Here is a 19,719-nt window from a genome sequence, read left to right as displayed (position 1 = left end):
CATACAGTTGAGCGCTGCAGGGCTGAGCAGAGGGAAACGCTCATTATGAACATCAAAGGCCTCGATGGGCGCTGACTTGATCCTTTGAGATGATTGGACTAACTCAGCGAGTGAACAGAAAGCTTGGACGTCTCTGCGTCTCTGATACTGTCGACCGGCTGGAAAATTCAATTACAAAGTGATTCACGGCCGGTGAAAAAAGGGAGGCGGGCGGGGGGGTATTTTTGAGGACGTGAAGGAAATGGGTCATCATTTTTTGGGGCAGGATGTGTCTGCAGTTGGTGGATCGCACTCCCACGTGTTGCCTGGGGCCAAACTGAAGGAAGCTGCAGCTTTGTTTGTTGCTGAAGTATCTGAACAAATGTGTCAGTCTGGGTGTCATGCTCCGTCTGTCACAGCTGAAATGTTGTTCCTGTCTTTGACAATGACCGGCACTGGGTTAATAATAGACATGTGTGTGTATGTCTGCGAGTATTCTGAAGGATTATACTGAGAGTTTGGCTCCAGGCAACATCTCTTTATTATGATGTCTCAGTCAGAAAAACAAGTTAAAGGCAGAACACCAGTGCCATCTAGTGTAGCTTATGTGTACTGCTAGAGAGATTAGAGGGAGATATTAACTGTGAAGGACAAGAATTGAGGTTGTTATTATAGTTATTATTCATGATGTTATGAAGAAAGGAGATTAAATTGACCCCTACGTTGACCTTGTTCCTCCTCACACTGGGTTTTTAATGTACTGCTAATACTGTGATTAAATCTGCAGCAAAGGCCACCACTGAGTTCATTTCGGTCTTCTTCATGCAGACAGGGAAGCTGTGGCTTCGTTTTGCTCATTCTGGAATGTTTTTGGAGGATTTATTGAAGTTTAAACAAGACATACAAATACAAATTAAAAAGTATACCCGGACACAACAAACACAAGTTGTATTTGTGGGCCAAAGACATAGAGGAGGCTCTAATGTTGGGAAAAAACAGGCACATCTTTGTCTTAAATAAGGAGTTTTTGTACTTGAATGAGTATTTCAAAAGAGCTGCCGTTGTTTGGGAGAGGGATACAGACAGAATGTAGCAGAGCAGCGTGAGGAGAGAGATTCAAACAAAAAGTGCAGAGGACATTCCACATACACACACAGAATTCATCCAGTATCCTCTCTATTTGTCTCCTCTTCATTTGCCATGTGCTCCACTCACTAAAGTGTTTCTTTACAAAGCAGAGAAATATGGTTCTGGTTAGTTAGGATTTAGGAAGTAGGGCTGCAGTGAATAATCACGTTTGGTTGGATTGATGTTTGTTTAAGTGGCCGTGATTTTATGTGAATGTGTTGTGCTGCCTTTGTTCTTCGACGACAGTAAACTGAACATCATTGGTTTGTGAAGAAAAACATTTTAAAAAAAACTGGAACTTAAACTTTAACTCCATTTTCTACATTTTATGGACAAAACAAGAATATAATTAAGCAGTATACATGCTAATTATCTTAGCAGATGACCTGGCAGGGACTCAAACTGGCAACCTTTTGGTCACAAGCCAGGTTCCATCTCCACTTGGCCATGGGCTGTCCCAGTGTACATGCTAATGTTGCCTCAGAAAACCTTGATTGACTTATTATGATTGATATTATTGATGTAATCAATGAAACAGTAAGTGATTATAAGTTATATGTTATATGATGGTATTTGCTGAGCTGGGAAACAGTTGGCTCTTAATGAGTTTTCCACGTGGAACTCTAGAAATTGCGAGGAATCCGACAGAAAATCAGAAGCCGATCTGCTTTTATTTTCACTCAGTTTTTGTTTATTTTCTTTCACTCTTAGTTTATTTTGGGGTTAGGGTTGTAAGGGTAAGGGTAAGGGTTAGGGTTAGGGTAAGGGTAGGGTTGTTTATTTTGCTTTCACTCTCTTAGTTTTTGTTTATTTTGCTTTCACTCTCTTAGTTTTTGTTTATTTTACTTTCACTCTCTCCTCTGACGTGACACGACTGTTTGTTGACTCACTGCTTGAGAAAAGTGTCACCTCTGAGTGGAAGGCTGGAGCAGCTGGCACCAACAGGTGACGGCAGTAAGGAGTGACACGAGAAAACTTTGTTCACTCACCTCGTCTCCTCTGTATCATCTGACTGAACTACATCAGTGAGTGCTCTGTTCTGCCACATTAACACATGATAATGAGTTACTCGTGCTTCCCTGATGTGAGCCCTGCAGCCTTTTACCCACCTGCAGAGATAATAACTCCTACAGCGGTTTATTTCAGTTCCTAAAAGGCTGGATGTGTTGCCAGGTTCTACTTTGTAAAGTCTCCAGACTAAAGGTGCACAGAGTGAAACATAAGCATTAGTGAAAATAACACAAAGCAAGTGTCGCTGAAATCACTATGTTAATAAAAGGTTCCCTTAACAACATCTATTCCAGCGTAAGTGGATGGTGGTTTAAGAATCCTTTCTCTATTTTATGTCACCATCAAACAGCCAACTTCTGTGTCCCCCTGAGCTAAAATCAAAGATTTTCCCTGTGGACTTTGGTGCGGACAGTGAGTGGTTTACAGAGCGACACAGACTTCAGTTTCCTGTCAGAAAAGGCTGCCTAATGGCAAGATGTAGAGGCAAATATATCATGACACACTTTATTAGATGTTAATTAGCTAAAGTCTGTTTTTCCTGACGTCCCCACTGACAGCCATGTTTTCGCTGAGCATGTCCTCGCCTGTCTCTTGTGGTTTCTTGGCACAGGAAGTGCACACAGCGTAATAAGCAGAATGTAAGACACTGATTGTTAGTCAGTCCCTTATACAACCACACTGGGAAAAAACCCTGTATTATCCCTTTATTATGCAGGCCATACTGTTGAAAAGACTTTGTGACATCACAGTTGGCGTTTACTACGGAACTTTTCCCTTTCATTAATATATGAATGCAAAAAGGGTTAAACAATTAAACAACTTCTACTAAGTTGTTTAATAAATTATGAACGAAACAAATTAATATTAAAAAGCAAAAATGAATTAGAAAATAGAACATTTGAGTAAAATAATAAAACCACACAACCTCTGTCATCATTTTGCACTATGTTCATAATTCATCATTGTTGGATTTATTTGGTTACGTTCCAATAATATTATATCTAGCTCTCTCTCTCTCTCTCTCTCTCTCTCTCTCTCTCTCTCTCTCATACACATACACACTCTCACCTGTGAAGGTGCAGTGCTGGATTGAGCACATGACAAATGTCAAAGACAACAATACAAAAACATAAACAACATGTGCTGAGAATGTCCGTGTGTCACAAATAAATAAACATATATATAATATAATATACCGGGTCAGACAGTAGCTGCAGCTCCTCTTGTTGCTGCCCGTGTGCTGTAATTATCGCCTCTGTGTCACCACACACACACACACACACACACACACACACTGTGCAGGTTTTCCCTTTGAACTGCAGGCAGCAAAGCTTTGTTCATTCACTCACATACTGCAGGTTTTTTTTTGTGAGGATGCCACTTAAATCTTTGGGATTAGAGGTGGATTAAGAGCTTTTCAACATGGTTGAAGTGAACACAGGAACATGTCTGCGTTTCCTTCTGTATATTCCCTTATCAACTTTAAATTGCCTTAAGTGCACCTCATTTCTGTTTCAATAGATAATAAATCTGAGTTGTGAACAAACACTGGAAAAGATTTAAAAAGCTGATATTGTTGTTGTTTTTCTGAAAATGTAACATATAAATTCTACAGGAGGGAAAACTGTATGATTCCTCTACATTATCAGAATTATACAGGATGTAGTAATGATGATGTGGACGGTCGTCATCTCAACGTGTCTCATGCAAACATACACAGATTATAATCCCAGCAGAACAGATTACATGCAAAACAAACATAGCATGATGGGTAACTTTTCCTACCTTGAATCTCACTTTCTTGAGCATCATGTTCTTGTTTTAATCCAGACAAATGGACACTGAAGCAAGAAATGGGACGATGTTACCAAACTTTTCCAACTCCACTCTCCATTCAGAGCAGATCCTCTGACTGAAAATCCAGTGTGAGCATCCAGACTGAGTGACTGTGAGCTCCACAGTGTGAGCCCTGTCTGCCCTGCAGACTGTGCGTGTGTGTGTGTGTGTGTGTGTTTAACAGGCCAAAGACAACAGTGTCTGCTCCAGTGTCGCACCCTGCTCTCCCCTCTCCCTCCTCTGAGACCCTTTACAAAGATTATCAGCCTGCTCATTCATTCGTAAAACTGACACGCCCTCTTTTTATGACTGGAAGGCTGCTATTAACACCCCCCCATCAACCCATTCCAAATATGGGTGCTGCTAAGCTCTCCTAAATTCGCCCCTTCTGACCCTTTTAAAGCCCCTCTCCCAGACTCACCCCCCACTACCCTCAGACTCATCATCGCTCAGCACTAACCCATCTGTTCTGCCACTGTGCGGCATCTAAAGGGCTGTTCATCTTCTCTCTGTGGCATAATCCATCTGTTTGAATGGATTATAAGAGAAAATTAAATTAACTGTAGTCCAATAAATTGTTATTAGTTCATGTAAACGTCTGAGGTTAAATGGGGATTTGGGAAAACTGTCTTAAATTTATTAGAGGTCAAAAAGTTTATCCTGAGGTAAATGCAGAAGTTAGAGCGAGGGACTGTTTGTTTGACCTAAGACCAGTGAAAATACCACAGCAGACATTACATTTGCTGCAAATGAAGTAATCCAGTTTAATGTTTTTGAAACGTTGCAACAAATGTGCAAATTTGCAATCCTCAGCTACAAAATAACAGCAAAAAATTTAACAATATTTAGATACAGTATCTTCGTCTTCTTTCAGCTTCTCCCTGTAGGGGTCACCACAGCAGATCACCTGCCTCCATCTTGTCCTATCCCTTGTGTCGTCTTCTGTTACACGAACACTGGTTTGACACTAATTGTGATGTACTAACCTAATCCATAAACTACATGGTAATAAGATTTACTTTGCAGAGATAAGACAGCCAGCCTGTGTTTAACGCTTCTTCTTTTGGCTCCATCTTGCCCCATCAATCGTGTCCTCTTCTGCTACACCAACTGTCCTCCTGTCCTGCTTCACAACATCTATGAACCTTCTCTGATGTCTTCCTGTTTTCCTCCTGCCCTGCCCTGCCCTGCATCTCCATCTTTAACATCCTTTGTCCAATATAATCACTGTCCCTTCCTGTGCACATGACCAAACCATCTCAAACTTGACTCTCCTACTTTATTTCCAAACCCTTCAACCAGAACTGTACCTTGTATCATGCTCATTTCTACTCCTGTCCATCCTGGTCACTCCCGACAAAGATCTCAGCATCTTCAGCTCTGCCACCTCCTGTCTTTTAGTCACACATCACAGCAGGTCTCACCACTGTCTTGTAGTTTCCCACGTTTGCTGCTCCCCCTCTGTCACACATCAGCCCTGACACCCGTCTCCACCCTGACTGCCCTCCTCTTCACCTCTCTTGTCCACTGTCCATCTACTTAAACTCACCCACTTTGACTGTCACTCACACACACAGGTATTCTGTCTTGTTACAAACCTTCATTCTTCAAATCTCCAATGTAGACCACCTCTGTGAATCTTTTCTCAAATAAACCGGAATACCTGGAACACATGTCCTAACAAGTAACTCCTCATACATGAATGGTACATATGTGGTCTCATTGTCCAGTTAAGACCTGCTCTTTTTGAGTTATTAGTCACCAAGAATCTGTGTATTACCCCGTTTCCTTTTTGTGATCCATCCTCTTTCATCACCGTCCATCTCTTCCTCTGCTGCAGTCCTTAAGAGTATGTGTTCTACATGCATGTATAAGGTTGATAAAGTGATAAATTCACATGATGAAAGATGAGATGTTGGTTAGTTCATGATTTTTTGGATCAACGATAATGGGCAAAATTACTGTTACGATTAGATATGTTATTTCAGTACAAAGTTCAGTAGTTACTGTGTTATAGGTGTAAAACAACATGGAACACTACCACATGAAAGCTAAGTGAGGGCACTACAAAAAACACCAGTCCCACTTACATTTTCAATAATACATTTTATTCCATTAAAGTTTCTTTTTTTTCCCCTAATTGTACACTGGAATGTAAAGATTCCCCTTCAGTAATTTAGTTAAAAATGCTCAAAATAGCCATTTTCAACCCCACATCCACACAGCCATTCCTAAATTGAGATTTGGGGAGTACAAATGGGAGGAAAATACAAACAAAACAAAACATGAAAAAACTTAAAATTTTGAATAATGTTGATGTACTGTGAGAATGTTCAGTAAAGGATGACTGGGTGGATGAACAGGGACGTCGGCTCGGCAGCAGACTTTAGTGCTCCCCCTTGCATTCTTCATATGTGACGTGGATCAGGCTGATTATCAGGCCAACAGTCTGTGATCCCTGCTCTACTGATGTGCCATCATAACAACTTGCATCCACTCCCATCTCTGATCTACAACGCCTTTTGAGATGGACTGATGTCAGATTAGGCGCTCATGTGTTGTTTCTGGGCCGCACTCAAAGAGCTTTTTATACCGCCGTATCTGGGACCTGATCAGCAGGACTTAAATGGAGCAGAGTGAAACATGGCATTTCCTTTTGACAAAGTGAGGAGTGGTTGCTATCATGTTACAAAAAAAATTACAACATCATCCAATAGATGCAAAAGTCAAATGTATTTACTGGTAGTTAACTTTGCCCTGCAGCTGAGAATCCCTTACAACGTCCCGATCTCACTGTCAAATTCCAATATTCAGGTGAATGATCAACAGAATAAACAAATTATACAGCAAACAGTAAAAAATACCAAAGTTAAAGATAAAAGGGCACAGTTTTGCTGATGATACTCGCAGACAGAACAGAGAAAATGTTTAGTACAGAGCTGTATTCTGCTTTTCAGCAAAGAAATAATGTCCTACCTTTGAAAAAAGTGTTCTCAAAAAAAAATCATCTGAAGTGAGATTACAACAGAGCAAATCACGTTTTTAACAATTTAAGAGCAACAGGTTTATTATGATTGAGAGGATAGAAAAGGAAATCTGAAAGATGGAAAGAACCCCATTCAAGACCATTTCAATGTGAGTGTGAAGGAGGAAAAGGTTTGAGGAGGATACTTAACTACCAGCGTTCTTTCTAGTAGACACTGACCTTACCCGGGCACACCCCCACCATCACCCCACCCCCCACAGTCATCCTCTACTTTGTATGAAGTTGTCTTTACTGCTCTGCTTGGCTAACAACAGCATCAGTGTAGTTTTCTTTTTTTGTGTGTTAACCTGTTCAATTAACTCTATATATAGATGATCCTCTCTCATACAAACATATAAATACACCACCGCTGCTCTGCTCCACCACAGGAAGAGGCCTCACCAGAGAGCTGATGTAGTCCTGTCAATGTACACAGTCTCTGAAATAGTATACAGGGTGGGCAGGCAAGAAATCTTCAATCTTTCTCTGTAGCATAGGACTTTTTTTGTTGGTAATTTTTTTTTTAGATTTCGTTGTTTTCTGGATATCTTTTACAGGATTTCGTATTTGTCGACAACAAAGGAGGTTTCTGAAGAAAATCTAACGGAGCTGTCGCCATCTACGTGGGTCACTTTGGTAACCTGGGGAGAGGAGAGGAGAAATAAAAGTGAATTAACAGTAAATAACTGGTAATTAACAGTAAACATGAGAAGCTTATAAGGAACAGGAGTGACAGATTCAACATCATCTGCATATATTTGCACTACATACAGTTTTCAACAAAAGTCCAGTTTAGAAGAGGAAGTCTGACAGCAACACTAAATCCCAGCCCCATGTTATTGTTAGAGTTAGCAGCAATAATCTGAATGAGCCACAGTTCACACAAAAAACAGAACACCTGATTAGTCATTAAATGCTCCTCAGTTACTATACAAGTATAACAGACTATAGTATATACACCATAACAGACTAAATTTAAGAGACTGAATGGCGCTTTTCCACTACACGATAGTACCTGGTACTTTTTTAGTACCTACTCTAGCAAGGTTCCAGGAAAGCTGAGCCGATACTATGTGTGACGTCTTCAGACTGCCAGCCACTGATTGTCAGAGTGTTGGCACTGGAAGAGTCACCAGTGTGACATCCGACACGAGAGTCAAACCGAACAATGCCGAACTGTACATCAGTTAAAAAGACTTACAAATCCTGCTCCTCTCCAACATTTAGTGGGGTAATGTCTAAAATCTCAATATTTAACAGAGGAGTCTTGTGTATTTAGCGACAGAACTGCTGAAAGCCGCAATCATGAGTGGCGAGCCGCATCACAAACCCAGCCGCTGTAATTCAGATCAGTGACTGTGTCAAACGGAGTCTGTGCTCCGGTCATACAGGAAGTACTGAACAATTCTGTGAACTAATCTTTATAATTAACCGCACTGAAAACAACAAGTCACAAGTCTCTAGTTTGTGTTTGTCGCTTATAAAACTAAGTCACATCAGTTACATGCAGCTGTGCTATGATGACTCCGCCCATATTGAGGAGGTACTATAGTAACAGAATATCAAGCCGTGTCGTGCTGGGACTGTATAGTGGAAACACCATCAGGCTCTATTGCGACCTTGAATCTGTCCTCAGATCCAGACAGCCTAAATTAAGACAGTTCACACCTCTGGGTGTCTCCTGTGACCATATTCCCACCCTTCATTCAAATACACACTGACATCATGACTTTAAGTAGGGCTGCAACTGTTGCAGTTTTAATGATTTATAAGGAGCAAAGAAACCAAAAAATATTCACATTTAAGAAACTGAAAATCCAGAACTTTCAAACTGATTGCTATCAAAACTGCTGATGATTAATGTAGTAGTCGACTAATTGAGTAATTGTTTCAGCCCTAATTCTAAGCAAGAACACTTGTCTGACAGGACGGATGTGTCTGCTTTCAGCGTATTTGTATTGGTGTGTGTGTGTGTGTGTGTGAAATCCTGACTCAGTGGCTCCCACAGTAACAATGCTGAATTCATCATCACCACTCATGACAGCAAGGTTCATGTGCGTGAAAAGTGAAATGTCAGCTAACATTTCTGTTCAGTGACCCACCTGGATGTCACAGTAGTTGCGCTTGGACACAAAGGACACATTGACAGGGAAGAAGTCGTTGGGCTGCCCTGCAATGCTGAACTCCAGGCTGCCGGTCTTGTTGTTGGCATCGATGACAGGTAGGCACCACTCCAGGATGTTTCGCCTGCTGTCATGTTTGTACTCTCCATCCAAGTCACCAATAAGTGGAGCTCCCACCCCAGATCTGCAGACAACACAAACACACGATAAACTCAAACTGGCACCACATGTTGATCATATACATGCGACGATGGATGCTCCCTGACCAATGCTTTATTAAACTTTTAAAACAAGAAATCCATTTTCTATTCTTTGTGAATGTGTGGTTCATCAGAGTGTATACAGTAAATTGGTTGATGTACTTACGGGACAGGGATGCTTATGACCACGTCATTCAGCTCAAGGCTCTCCTCCTGCAGCTCATACTCAATGTTGACATCGCAGCCAGTGCCACTCTCTGAAGGCCAGCAGTTTACTGAGAGACAGATAAGATGATGGAGTAAGACAGGAGCAGACACTGTTGTACTGTAATTCTAATTTAGTCATCAAATCCACTGTATTTGATTGTGGTGAGAATGCTCATGCCAAACAGAAATTTGCACAGCAGTCTATTGTAGTAGTGTCGGTAACGATTTTGACTACCATAGGGCTGCATCTATACCAGTACATTTATGTCTAGATATGCATTTTAGCATTATGAGAATGAATCTGCATCCACACTAACACAGTGGGAAGTGTGATGTAAACAAGAAGAAAATGTTCAACAGAAAATGCTAAAAAAGAGAAAGAAAAAAACAAAACCAACTGATGACAAGATGAAACTGAAAGTAACAGCAGTTTTCACTCATGTCTCCATGTTGCAATTATTAAAAACCAATCAAGGAAACAAATGTGGGTAAAAATGTATTGCAAATACTTAATGTGTTTTCAGACTAGAACTGCACCAGCAGTGGTCCCAGAATTCTCATTTTCAGAGGCTTGAAAACTCTAAATGTGATCCATAATTAAAATATAAAGGTGTAGTACGTGATGTAGCCGAACACACCCACCGTTTCTAGTCAAAACATGAATATAAATCAACTGTAGAGCACAGTGCTCAGATTGTTTAATGACACAAAGAAGCAGCATCAGTCAGATAAAGCACGTGTGTTACAGAACTTACTAGTTAGAGGTATGAGGGACTCGTCTGTGGTCTGTAGTCTCCACTTCAGCACACCAACGTCATTGTTGAGAGGGAAGGACTTCTCTGGATTCTTCAGGCCAATCACTGACTCTGCTGTAAACAACTTCTTGTCCACATTGGGATGTGTCTAAGTAGAGAAGACACAAATAAATGGCTGTCATGCGAGATTGATGCAACAACTATGACTATGAACTATGTTTCTAAGTATTTAAACACATTGCTTTATTGACACCCCACCACTCACGACACCATGTGTTGACCTACTTGCAGCTGCAATCCTTTGTTGTCATTATTGTTGATGATGAGCCTAATGCGACCGTTCTTGTCATCTGTGACTCGGAGTGTCACCATGCCTAGCACCTCCATGTTCTGTAGGCCACCGTCGCGACCACTGGTCAGCAAGATCTTCTCTTCCACACGCAGATGTACACTGAGGAAGGAAAACACGTTATCTCTCAATCACATTTGTATAGTTTTTATGTTTGGTGTTTGTAGTATTCACTTAAAGTCAGACATTTAGAAGTACATGTTAAAACAGTGTGAGTCTCAGTCAGTCTCAAGCATTATTAACTATCAGAGAGCCATTGTGAGTTTAAAGTCTGGTTGTTAGGAGTACACGTTATTGTACAGACTGAGCTAGATTCACGTTTGGCTCCAAGGGAAAACTATTATGTTCATTCCTTGCCAGTAAGAAGCCAATCAGAGCCTGGTGAGAAACAAAATATAAATTAGCATAGAGTTGAGAGCAGATTATTCCAGAGGTTTTGAGTCATCCTGATTCTAATGAACTATGTTAAAGCTCATTAGACAGATGATTATATGCATCATTATGACGACTGGAGGTAGGGTCAGGCCGTAAACGTGGCTGACTTGATGGCTAAGTATATTCAAATAAGTTTCGATTGTCACAGTTCTCCAAAACCTTCATAGCAAAAACTCAAGCAAACTTAACTTGTGTACTTGATATCGTGATAAATTGAAAAGTCTTGACTTTTAATTAAACCACAAGACTCGTATAGTAGACTGTCCGTACCCCTCCACATTGACTGGTGGCGGCAGAACCTTTGATACATCTGAGCCTCTCTTTCCTTTGGCAGGTATGATGGTTTCACCCTCAGACTTGAGCTTGTCAACAAAGTTGTCCACCTCTTTCCCTTTAGCACCCAGTTTCAGAGCCTTACTGGGACCACTTGGTCTGAAAAAACAAATAAACACATAATTAAAATGCGAGTCAAGCAAGCAAGAAGCAATGTCCAAATCAAAAAGCAGTCGATTAGTGTGTTCTTTGAAACTGTACCTGACTGCAGTTGGTGTAATCTTGGGTTTTTCTGGCTCGACGATGGTGTCTGTGATGATGGACCCTGATGAAACGCTGGTCATGCCACCACTGCCAAAACCGCCAAAAGCTGGCACTTTCTTTCCAGAGCGCTCAGCATCTCTCCTCGCCTGCTGCAGCTCCTTAGCCTTTCTCCTCATCTCTGCCTTGGCTTCTCTCTCTTGAGTCTGATTTTAATAACAGAGTTAAAATACAATTACAATTGTGTAATAGTAATAAACAATTCATTCTCTATTCTATCTCTATACAGCCTTTCTCTATTTTCCAATTTTTCTTGCACAGTGCGTCATACCAGTGTCAACAGTGTGATCTCACCTCTCTGACGGCACGGAACACCTTCTCCTCATGAGAGTCCATCTCTGTGAAGGTGCGGATCTGAGCCAGGTTGACGTTCTCTCTGTAGCCTAATGCCACAATCTCATCGAAAGCAAAGATGAGGTCAAAGCAGTGCTCCGATATTTCGCTCTCCTCCAACACACGGCAGTATTCTGGGATCTGAACAGGTATGAAGAAAGAATTTCATAAAAACCAATGGAAGAGTGAATATTTTACATTTGGCACTCTTGCAATGAGAAACAGACGTTCAAATTTAGAAAAGCAACAGAAAACTGGCACTCTGAGGCTACTTGACAACTACACAGACCATGATGTAACTGCTTATTAATTAAATAGACACTGTAAAGCTGTTTTCACGCAAGTTCAGACTCTTTCTTGACTTTCTTTGGGGATTCTCCTTTCTGCTCCCAAGTCTAAATACATGTTCAAGTGAGCTCAAGTGTAGCAGGAGAAGCTCTGGACAATCCTGAACAAGTCAATCGGTGAGTGTTCTGCCTCCTGCATGATCAAACCAGGCTCCTCCCCCTTGTCTTGATCCTCAGTACATACTCCTGCTCTTGTGGAATTGATCAATACAGATAACTTTCTACTGCTGTATCACATGTGAATAAAAAAACTGAGAATATCCGGACCCAATTCTCCAGATAATGTCAGGAGTACATGTCTAAAGATGGGAATAAACATGCTTATTTAAAGAGAGACCCATTTAGCTCAACTTAAAAACTGTATTTGTGTGTTTAGGAAAAACTAACAAACTTCAGCCCTCCTTCCCTAAGTGAAAGCACAGTTCCTTCACCACAAACCAAAACCAGATATTTAGAAAAGGTTTCAACTTGGTGTTAAAACTTACTGGTTTCCCCTTTCCCACTAGGGCACATACCACATGTATTTATTCATCAGTTTATTAGCATGGTGTATGTATGAGTCTGTATTTAGATTACTAATTGAGATACACTGATTCCAACTGACATTATTGTCAGCGTAGGTCTGTCAAATAATTAACATAATAATAGTTGTACTCCCTGAGAGATGGAGAGAAAGAGGAGATGGAGTGCTTAGGTGAATGAGAGAGGAAGCAACAACATGTGTAGCCTAAAAATGACACAGGGTGAATCTGTGAAACTGAACCAGCAGAAAACATTCCATTTACTTTACTCTGTGACTGAGACCTAACATTTTCCTTTCCTTTACCTTACTTATCTTCTTAACGTGCATCTATGTAATAGCAGCAGTCAATCCATATTTAATTTAAAACAAAAATGAATTGCTCCCAAATGTAAACACAGCTTAACTAGATGAGGTCTAGCCCAGTTGCATGCTCCATGTAGACAGTCCACTGGTCACATTCTGATTAGGTCTCACTAAAGGACAAGCAATTTTTGTCCACACCATCCAACAGTGAGATGTTTTTTTTCTGTTTACAAGTACACTCACTATGACCTACGCTCAGCCCTTACAACTTCTGCAAACATTTCTCAGCTTCAGCAAAGACCACAAGCTAATAGGTTAACATTCTGAATTATTCACAATGACTTAATATAACTTATATGAATAAACACTTCCACGAGGTGAAGTACAATTGTGCGATTGTAAGCACATTGTCCCAAATTAAATTCACAAATAAAATACACACATCTATATTTTTCATACAAAACACTGAAAACATTTACTATGGTTCCATTGGCTGACTAACCAACCACTACCAAAAATGGCTGTTCTTATATTTTCAATTTATTTACTTTACTAGCCAGAGCAACTCAGCACCCAATTATTAAAGTTCCTTGTAAATTCAGAATTTATTACTGCCACCTACTGCCGAGGTGAAGAAAGCTGGTTCTAGGTTTTGTTGTCTCAAGTTAAGAGTACAGTTGAGAACATCTACTACTGATAGGCAATGAGATGACATTAAAAAAATTACTTTATATCTAGGGATGCACCGATATGACTATTTCCACCGATACCGATATCCGATATTAATATTGCTGCTATGGCCGATAACCGATATTTACCGATATCGATATATGTTTTTAAAAAAAAGTTTCTGAGATGATAAAAGTTTGTACAGAATGAAAATCATGCAAGCTGATTTTTTGAATGTCTTTCTTTATTTTCAAAACATGTTTTACCTCCAAATAACAAGGTCACATAAGACACAAGTAACCAACTACAAGTAAAGGTTTTTAGAAACATTTACCACTTGTAGCAAGTGTGTAACTAAATTAAAGTACAGTTTAACTCCCTCAACTCACTAAACTCCTGTGAGAAAGTTTGGATCATAAATTACAAACATGAACATAAATAAAAATAATACCCTGCCAAAGTTACTGTAACCGAGATAAGGGCGTCTATACTGGGTACGTAAATAAAGTCAACAACCCTTCCTCCCGGCAACAACAACCGCGCCACTTCCCTTCACAATAAAACTACACAACAGATATGAGAAACAATACCTGACAAGCTCTACTAAGAGCTGCCATAATTAAAAAAAACATGTTAAAATACTTTATCAAACTTGCCAGTATTCATGGCAACCAGATATTTATTCAATTGCAAAACATCGGAAAAGTAGCGCCGACTTGGCAGGTTGTTGCGGGGTTCAATATGCGCTATCAACCGTCGGAACCCTCGGCTGGTCGTCAAGAGCAATCATTTCCATTACCTTGATCGTTATTGCCCTGGTCACTGTCTTCCTTTGGTCGAGTCCCAGCTGCGCTGCTTTCTTTTTGTCTGCTGCCTAATGTTACTAGCGTTAGCTTCCTGCCGTTGTTTGTGTACTTCTGGGTGGCGGTTTTTCAAATGACATGATCAAATTTGTGGTATTGAATGACTTGACGCGGAACCCTCCTCGCATTACCTCGACTTTGCAAGTGTTGCGTAATGCTTTTCGCGTATCTTCTATTGACACCCTGAAAAATCGCCCACACCGCTGACATTCTCTCTCCTCCACACACACACAAACACACACACACACACCTTGTGCTGCGCTTGCGTCACTGACGCTGTCCCCTTCCCGACACACATACACAAACAGCAATTAGACGGGTATAAACATCGGTTGTTAAAATCGGCGCAGTTTTACTCATTGCACCGATGCCGATATGTTAAAAAATGACGAACATCGGCCGATACCAATATTAATGCCGATATATCGTGCATCCCTATTTATATCAAAATGTGGCTGTATCAAATGTCAGTCTATTTTTGGTGATTTGTGTCATTTTATTATAATACATTTCTATGCCTGCCTCCTTGTAAAAGCACAATTTAAAGTCCACATTGTGTCACTCACCCAGTGGATTAATTGACCCGCGTGGAGACCCCTAGACAAATCTGAAGTCTGTGTCAGAGTAGCTAGTCTGAATAACTGATGAAGACAATTTCAATGACAATGGCACTAATACTGTAGCCATCTGATCTGTTTGACAACTCTTGTCAGGCTAATCTCAGACAACACCACTGAGTGATCAAAAACAGAGAAGTATAAGCCTTCACAAGATTCTATTGGACTTTTTTCCTACTTGTGTCAAACAGCTTTTTAGTTTGTCATATGTTAATTTCATTCATCTCTTTATCTTTAGTGATCATCCAATGTCAACTGTGATCCCATTTCAGCCATAGCATTTTCCAACATTATCAAATCCAATCTAACTTTATTTATAAAGCACCTTCAAAAACAGTTGGTGATAGTTAATTATGAAGCACACTCAAATACAAACTAGACACAACTTATATAATTCTTTCTACCATTGTGTCTAAAATTAAAGACAAACAACATTTCATCATAAATTAAGAAGAAGAAGGCAGTGCACTGTTGTTAAATGGTGAACAAATATGTAGGTTTCTCTCAGGCTAGATGGACTGATTAAGTGAGTTAAATAATTGAGGGCTTCACAGGGTGTAGGTTGTACAATTGTCTTCTACCCCTATTGCTTTATTTGCTAGGGCAGGTATCTACGAAGCCTGCATTACAGCTAGATGAGCATTAAAAATCCTGATCTTAATTGACCGTAACTATTCAATTAAAGTGAATGATAACATGAGGCCTTTTTAGTTTAGGTTTTTACCTTTGCTTGATACATTGTTTAAATATATAAATCGTAAGTAAGTTCGTAAGTTCAAAGGCAGAATATTTTAACAGTAAAGTACTGAACATGTATATACAACCAATTCATGAATTGTTCATGAATTGGTAAATAAAGTAAATAAAGTTAACTTTAAATCTTAGTGAATATATTGTCTGTCGCATTGATTAATGTACATGTATAGACAGAATCACACAGTGAAAACAATCACTTCTTACCACTCGGGAGAAGAGTCTGAGTGTCTCTAGGTCCTCCAGGATGTTGCTGTTCTTGGTGGTGATGAGGACCATGTAGAGTTTCTCAAGTGGCTGGTACACATAGCGGACACTGTCTGTTTCCACAAAGGTGTGCTGCTTTCCCGTGTTCATCAGTTTAGGGAACGCGGCCAGGAGACCCTCAATGCGCGTCCGAGTCATTTCCACAAACTGCCGCGAAACAATGGCCTTGCCGGCCTTGGTGCACACCGCCGCTGCCAACAGCACCTACGTATGAAGAGACAGTACAAGTCAACCCTTTAGTTATTTACAGTTTTGAGAGGTATTTTTCAATAATTGAGCTTATGTTTCTATTGAGGGCATTTTCTGATGTAACACACTGTTGATTATGTGTTATTGTAGTCATATCTTGCTGCTTTATGTTCTGTTACTTTATTGCAGCAACTCCATGCACGCCATTGCAAATACTGTAAATGCTGCTTGATGTCTGTTCCTGTTGACTGTTTTATGCGCTACTGCTAGCATGCTCTTACTAATATTGAAAATATTTTGTGTATTATTGTCCTGTTGCTTTTTACTTTGTTTTTAAATGTAACACTATTAATACTAACATGACAAATTCCAGTATGTTTGATGTTTTCCCAATGTTTGCTCAATATAACTCCTTTCTAGCAAGTGTTTATTCTTTCTTAGCTTTTCAGGGAGCCTATTGTACATCATGCACCATAAATGAAAATCACTCTGGCAGAGTTGCAGAATGTATTCATATGCATTGTCCATATCAAATAAACCACAATACAAAAATAAATGTTATCAAAGACAAAAAATAAACAGGCAGGGATCCCATCTGTTTGAGGGGGGAAAGTTATGCATTATCAAAACACATAATTACGTTAGGTAGGGTGAATAGACGAAGCTGACACCAAGACTATGTGTCTGTACAGTATGTAATATCTAATTTCACAGTTATGTTTAAGCAGGCGTAGATATGTCTGAATGTACCATGAATGTTCCATAAATGTATGCCTTGAAGCAACAACTGTTGACCACGACATAATCAAATGGTGTTTGGTGCATTAATTCCACGTTGACAATGGCTGAAGCTGGGAATGAAAGAGTCGGAGTAAATCGTAACTTAGCTTCCTAAGGATTTAACTTTGATAGTCAAGCAGACACATGATGCACCAAAGAGACCGTAATGACAATACACACATTCGCATGTCTATGGTTTGACTAAGATCGGTGCTGTCTGAAGACAATCTGACAGCAGGTAACGTATGCTACGATCCGGCTAGTGACAGGAGCTAACCCCAGCGCTAGCTTGTACAGCTAGTGAACGTCAGCGATATGTGAACACTCTAGTGTCGCTCGCTCGGTTGAAACTGGTTATATATAATGAAAAGTCAGCTAATTTGTTTCGTTACATAAGCTAAGTGTGCCGCTGACGCGCTCTGCCCAGCGGAGAGAAACGTTTGTCTTTCCCATTACTTCGTTCCTGGAGAAGCTAGCTAACTAGCTTTAGCTACTTGCCAGATTAGCCAATGTTATGATAATTGAAAGGCCCGAGGAAATATCACGATTTTCGAGTGTCACTCACCATTTTGGTCTCTCTCTATGTTACAAAGGTCTTCTGTCTCTCGCGTGTTCTTCTTTAAGGGGATTTATAACCACTCTGGAATAACAAAGTGCGAGTGTGCAGCTGACTTCTGGTAGTATGATTGGTAGCTAGCTAGCGTCAATATGGCAGCAGCACAGAGCCACGTCTCCACCGGAAGAGCAGCGGTAGGATCAGCCCACCGTGGAACCAGTGACGTGGGCCCAAAATGTTGGCATTGTTGCACTAGTGACTTATGTCCTCTTATGTTCCCGTTGTGTTGACATATATCACATGGTACCAACTACCTGCTGCCTCCAATGTTTTCATTTGTGCCGATTCTGTGTATGCGAAAAATATGAACAGAAATGTTATAAAATATGAAATACCGTCACGTGACGTTTAGGGAAACAGGTTGTATGAGGCTTCCATCTCCAAAAAATATCCAATTTTTCATTGTCTCTTGTTTTTTCTGTATCTTGACATTTAATATGTTGTGACTTTTGCACTCACATCTCTTCTTTTTTCTACTCCTAATTATCTTGCATTTGTCTTGCCAGTTAAAGACATTAACATTCAAGATGCTGCAGTAGCTTATTTGGGCCACCTGGTGTCATCATTTTAACTCTGTATGGCTCATAATTCATGTTCTACTTACTGAAAATGCAGGTTTGGTTTTAACAATGCACAGGGTCTTTATATTCCCTTATACTGTATGTGTGTGTTTGTCAGCAAGAAGTGATGTGCATCTTTTTATATAGTAGCTCCACGGTTCTCAAACTGTGGTATATGTACCACCAGTGGTACACAAGCTGTCTTTGGTGGTAGTTTGTTTTTTTGACTTGTTTTGGTTCATGTTAACTTCTCTTTTATTTCTTTAGTCCCACATGTCTTAGTTCTTTTGCTGTTTTGGGGGCTCCATGTGTATGCATGTTTATGGAAAACATCTTAAGAACAAAAAAAGTCACATGTCACATGTGCCACTTCTCTCACGGTCATAACAACCTAAGTTGATGACATTGGGAAGCATTGTGAACAAACTACAAAATTCTGGTTGCTTAATTATCTTTACTCCATAATCTTTATTGTAGGGTAGCTAAACTGAAGACAAGTCAAAAAACAGATGTGTATTATTAAACTCAGCACGAGTCCTTTATATTTCTGACTCAATTTTTTTCTCCAGTGTTAGCAAAGTTGTAACTTTTATTTGACATTACTGATGTAATTGTTAGAAATAACCCTTATATTTGGGTAATAATTATGTAAATAGATCCATAAATGAATAAAAGTGCTGCTTGTTTTTTTCTCTTTGAACACAATATTGCAAAAGCTGTTCCATCTATGAAATCTTTATTTATCACATGACATTTAAAGGCGACATCGAATGCTTGTATCACACATATATGTTAGTTATGGAGGTCTACTTACATATATTAACTTGTTTTCATGGTTAAAAACCTCCTAATCGCTGCAAACGAGCCGATCAAAATATCTCCTCACAGACGCTCTCATCAGCCGCGCTGTTTCAGACCAAAATCACACCCCCAGAATGTGGACTGTGTTGTGATTGGCCAGCCAACGAGAGCTTTCCCACTGTCCTGTGATTGGCCAGGTACCTGGAAGTGACGTAATAGATAGGCCAGCTCTCAGATACACAGCTCCCCCTCTGCCACGGTGGATGCTCTGCATCTCAGCAGCTACAACGAGAGTAGTTCTTCTTCTTCTGCGGTTGAATGTACGCAACCGGATGTGCCCGGACTAGTGCCGCACCAGGAGGCGCTACGGTGGTGAGAGGAGTGGTGAGGATTTCTGATGATGACATCAGATTAAGGAAGTGCCGATCTGCTTCGCAGAGACCAGGAAAACAATAA

The 19,719-nt window shown here is 40.2% G+C and overlaps 2 protein-coding genes across 2 annotated transcripts in view; both read right to left on the bottom strand.

Moving 5' to 3' along the window:
• Positions 1-4,080, bottom strand: part of phldb1b (pleckstrin homology-like domain, family B, member 1b) — a 121,520-nt gene extending 117,440 nt beyond the window's left edge. Inside the window, exon 1 of the mRNA XM_058634206.1 lies at positions 3,904-4,080. Within this exon, the coding sequence (XP_058490189.1) occupies positions 3,904-3,930 (27 nt within the window). The 5' untranslated portion in view covers positions 3,931-4,080. The remainder of the gene's footprint in view (positions 1-3,903) is intronic.
• A 1,960-nt stretch (positions 4,081-6,040) lies between these two features.
• Positions 6,041-18,037, bottom strand: LOC131462740 (coatomer subunit delta). The gene is made up of 10 exons (XM_058634232.1): positions 17,852-18,037; positions 16,258-16,521; positions 11,937-12,116; positions 11,583-11,788; positions 11,319-11,480; positions 10,550-10,715; positions 10,265-10,412; positions 9,469-9,577; positions 9,082-9,286; positions 6,041-7,620 (listed from the first exon to the last, which is right to left on the bottom strand). Exons 1-10 carry the CDS (start codon positions 17,852-17,854, stop codon positions 7,531-7,533), a joined length of 1,533 nt encoding a protein of 510 aa, XP_058490215.1. The 5' UTR covers positions 17,855-18,037; the 3' UTR covers positions 6,041-7,530.
• Positions 18,038-19,719: the final 1,682 nt, after the last annotated feature.

Source organism: Solea solea, chromosome 7, assembly GCF_958295425.1.
Source record: "Solea solea chromosome 7, fSolSol10.1, whole genome shotgun sequence".
Lineage (NCBI taxonomy): Eukaryota > Metazoa > Chordata > Actinopteri > Pleuronectiformes > Soleidae > Solea > Solea solea.
The sequence above is the reverse complement of the archived record's forward strand: the minus strand, read 5'-3'. Positions and strand labels throughout refer to the sequence as shown.

Excerpts from the sequence above, each read along its gene's own strand:
- LOC131462740 (XM_058634232.1), bottom strand. Across the intron at positions 12,117-16,257 it reads TCAGACTCTTCTCCCGAGTG|ATCCCAGAATACTGCCGTGT; the intron begins GTAAGAAGTGAT and ends ATACCTGTTCAG. Across the intron at positions 11,789-11,936 it reads TGTTCCGTGCCGTCAGAGAG|ACTCAAGAGAGAGAAGCCAA; the intron begins GTGAGATCACAC and ends TATTAAAATCAG.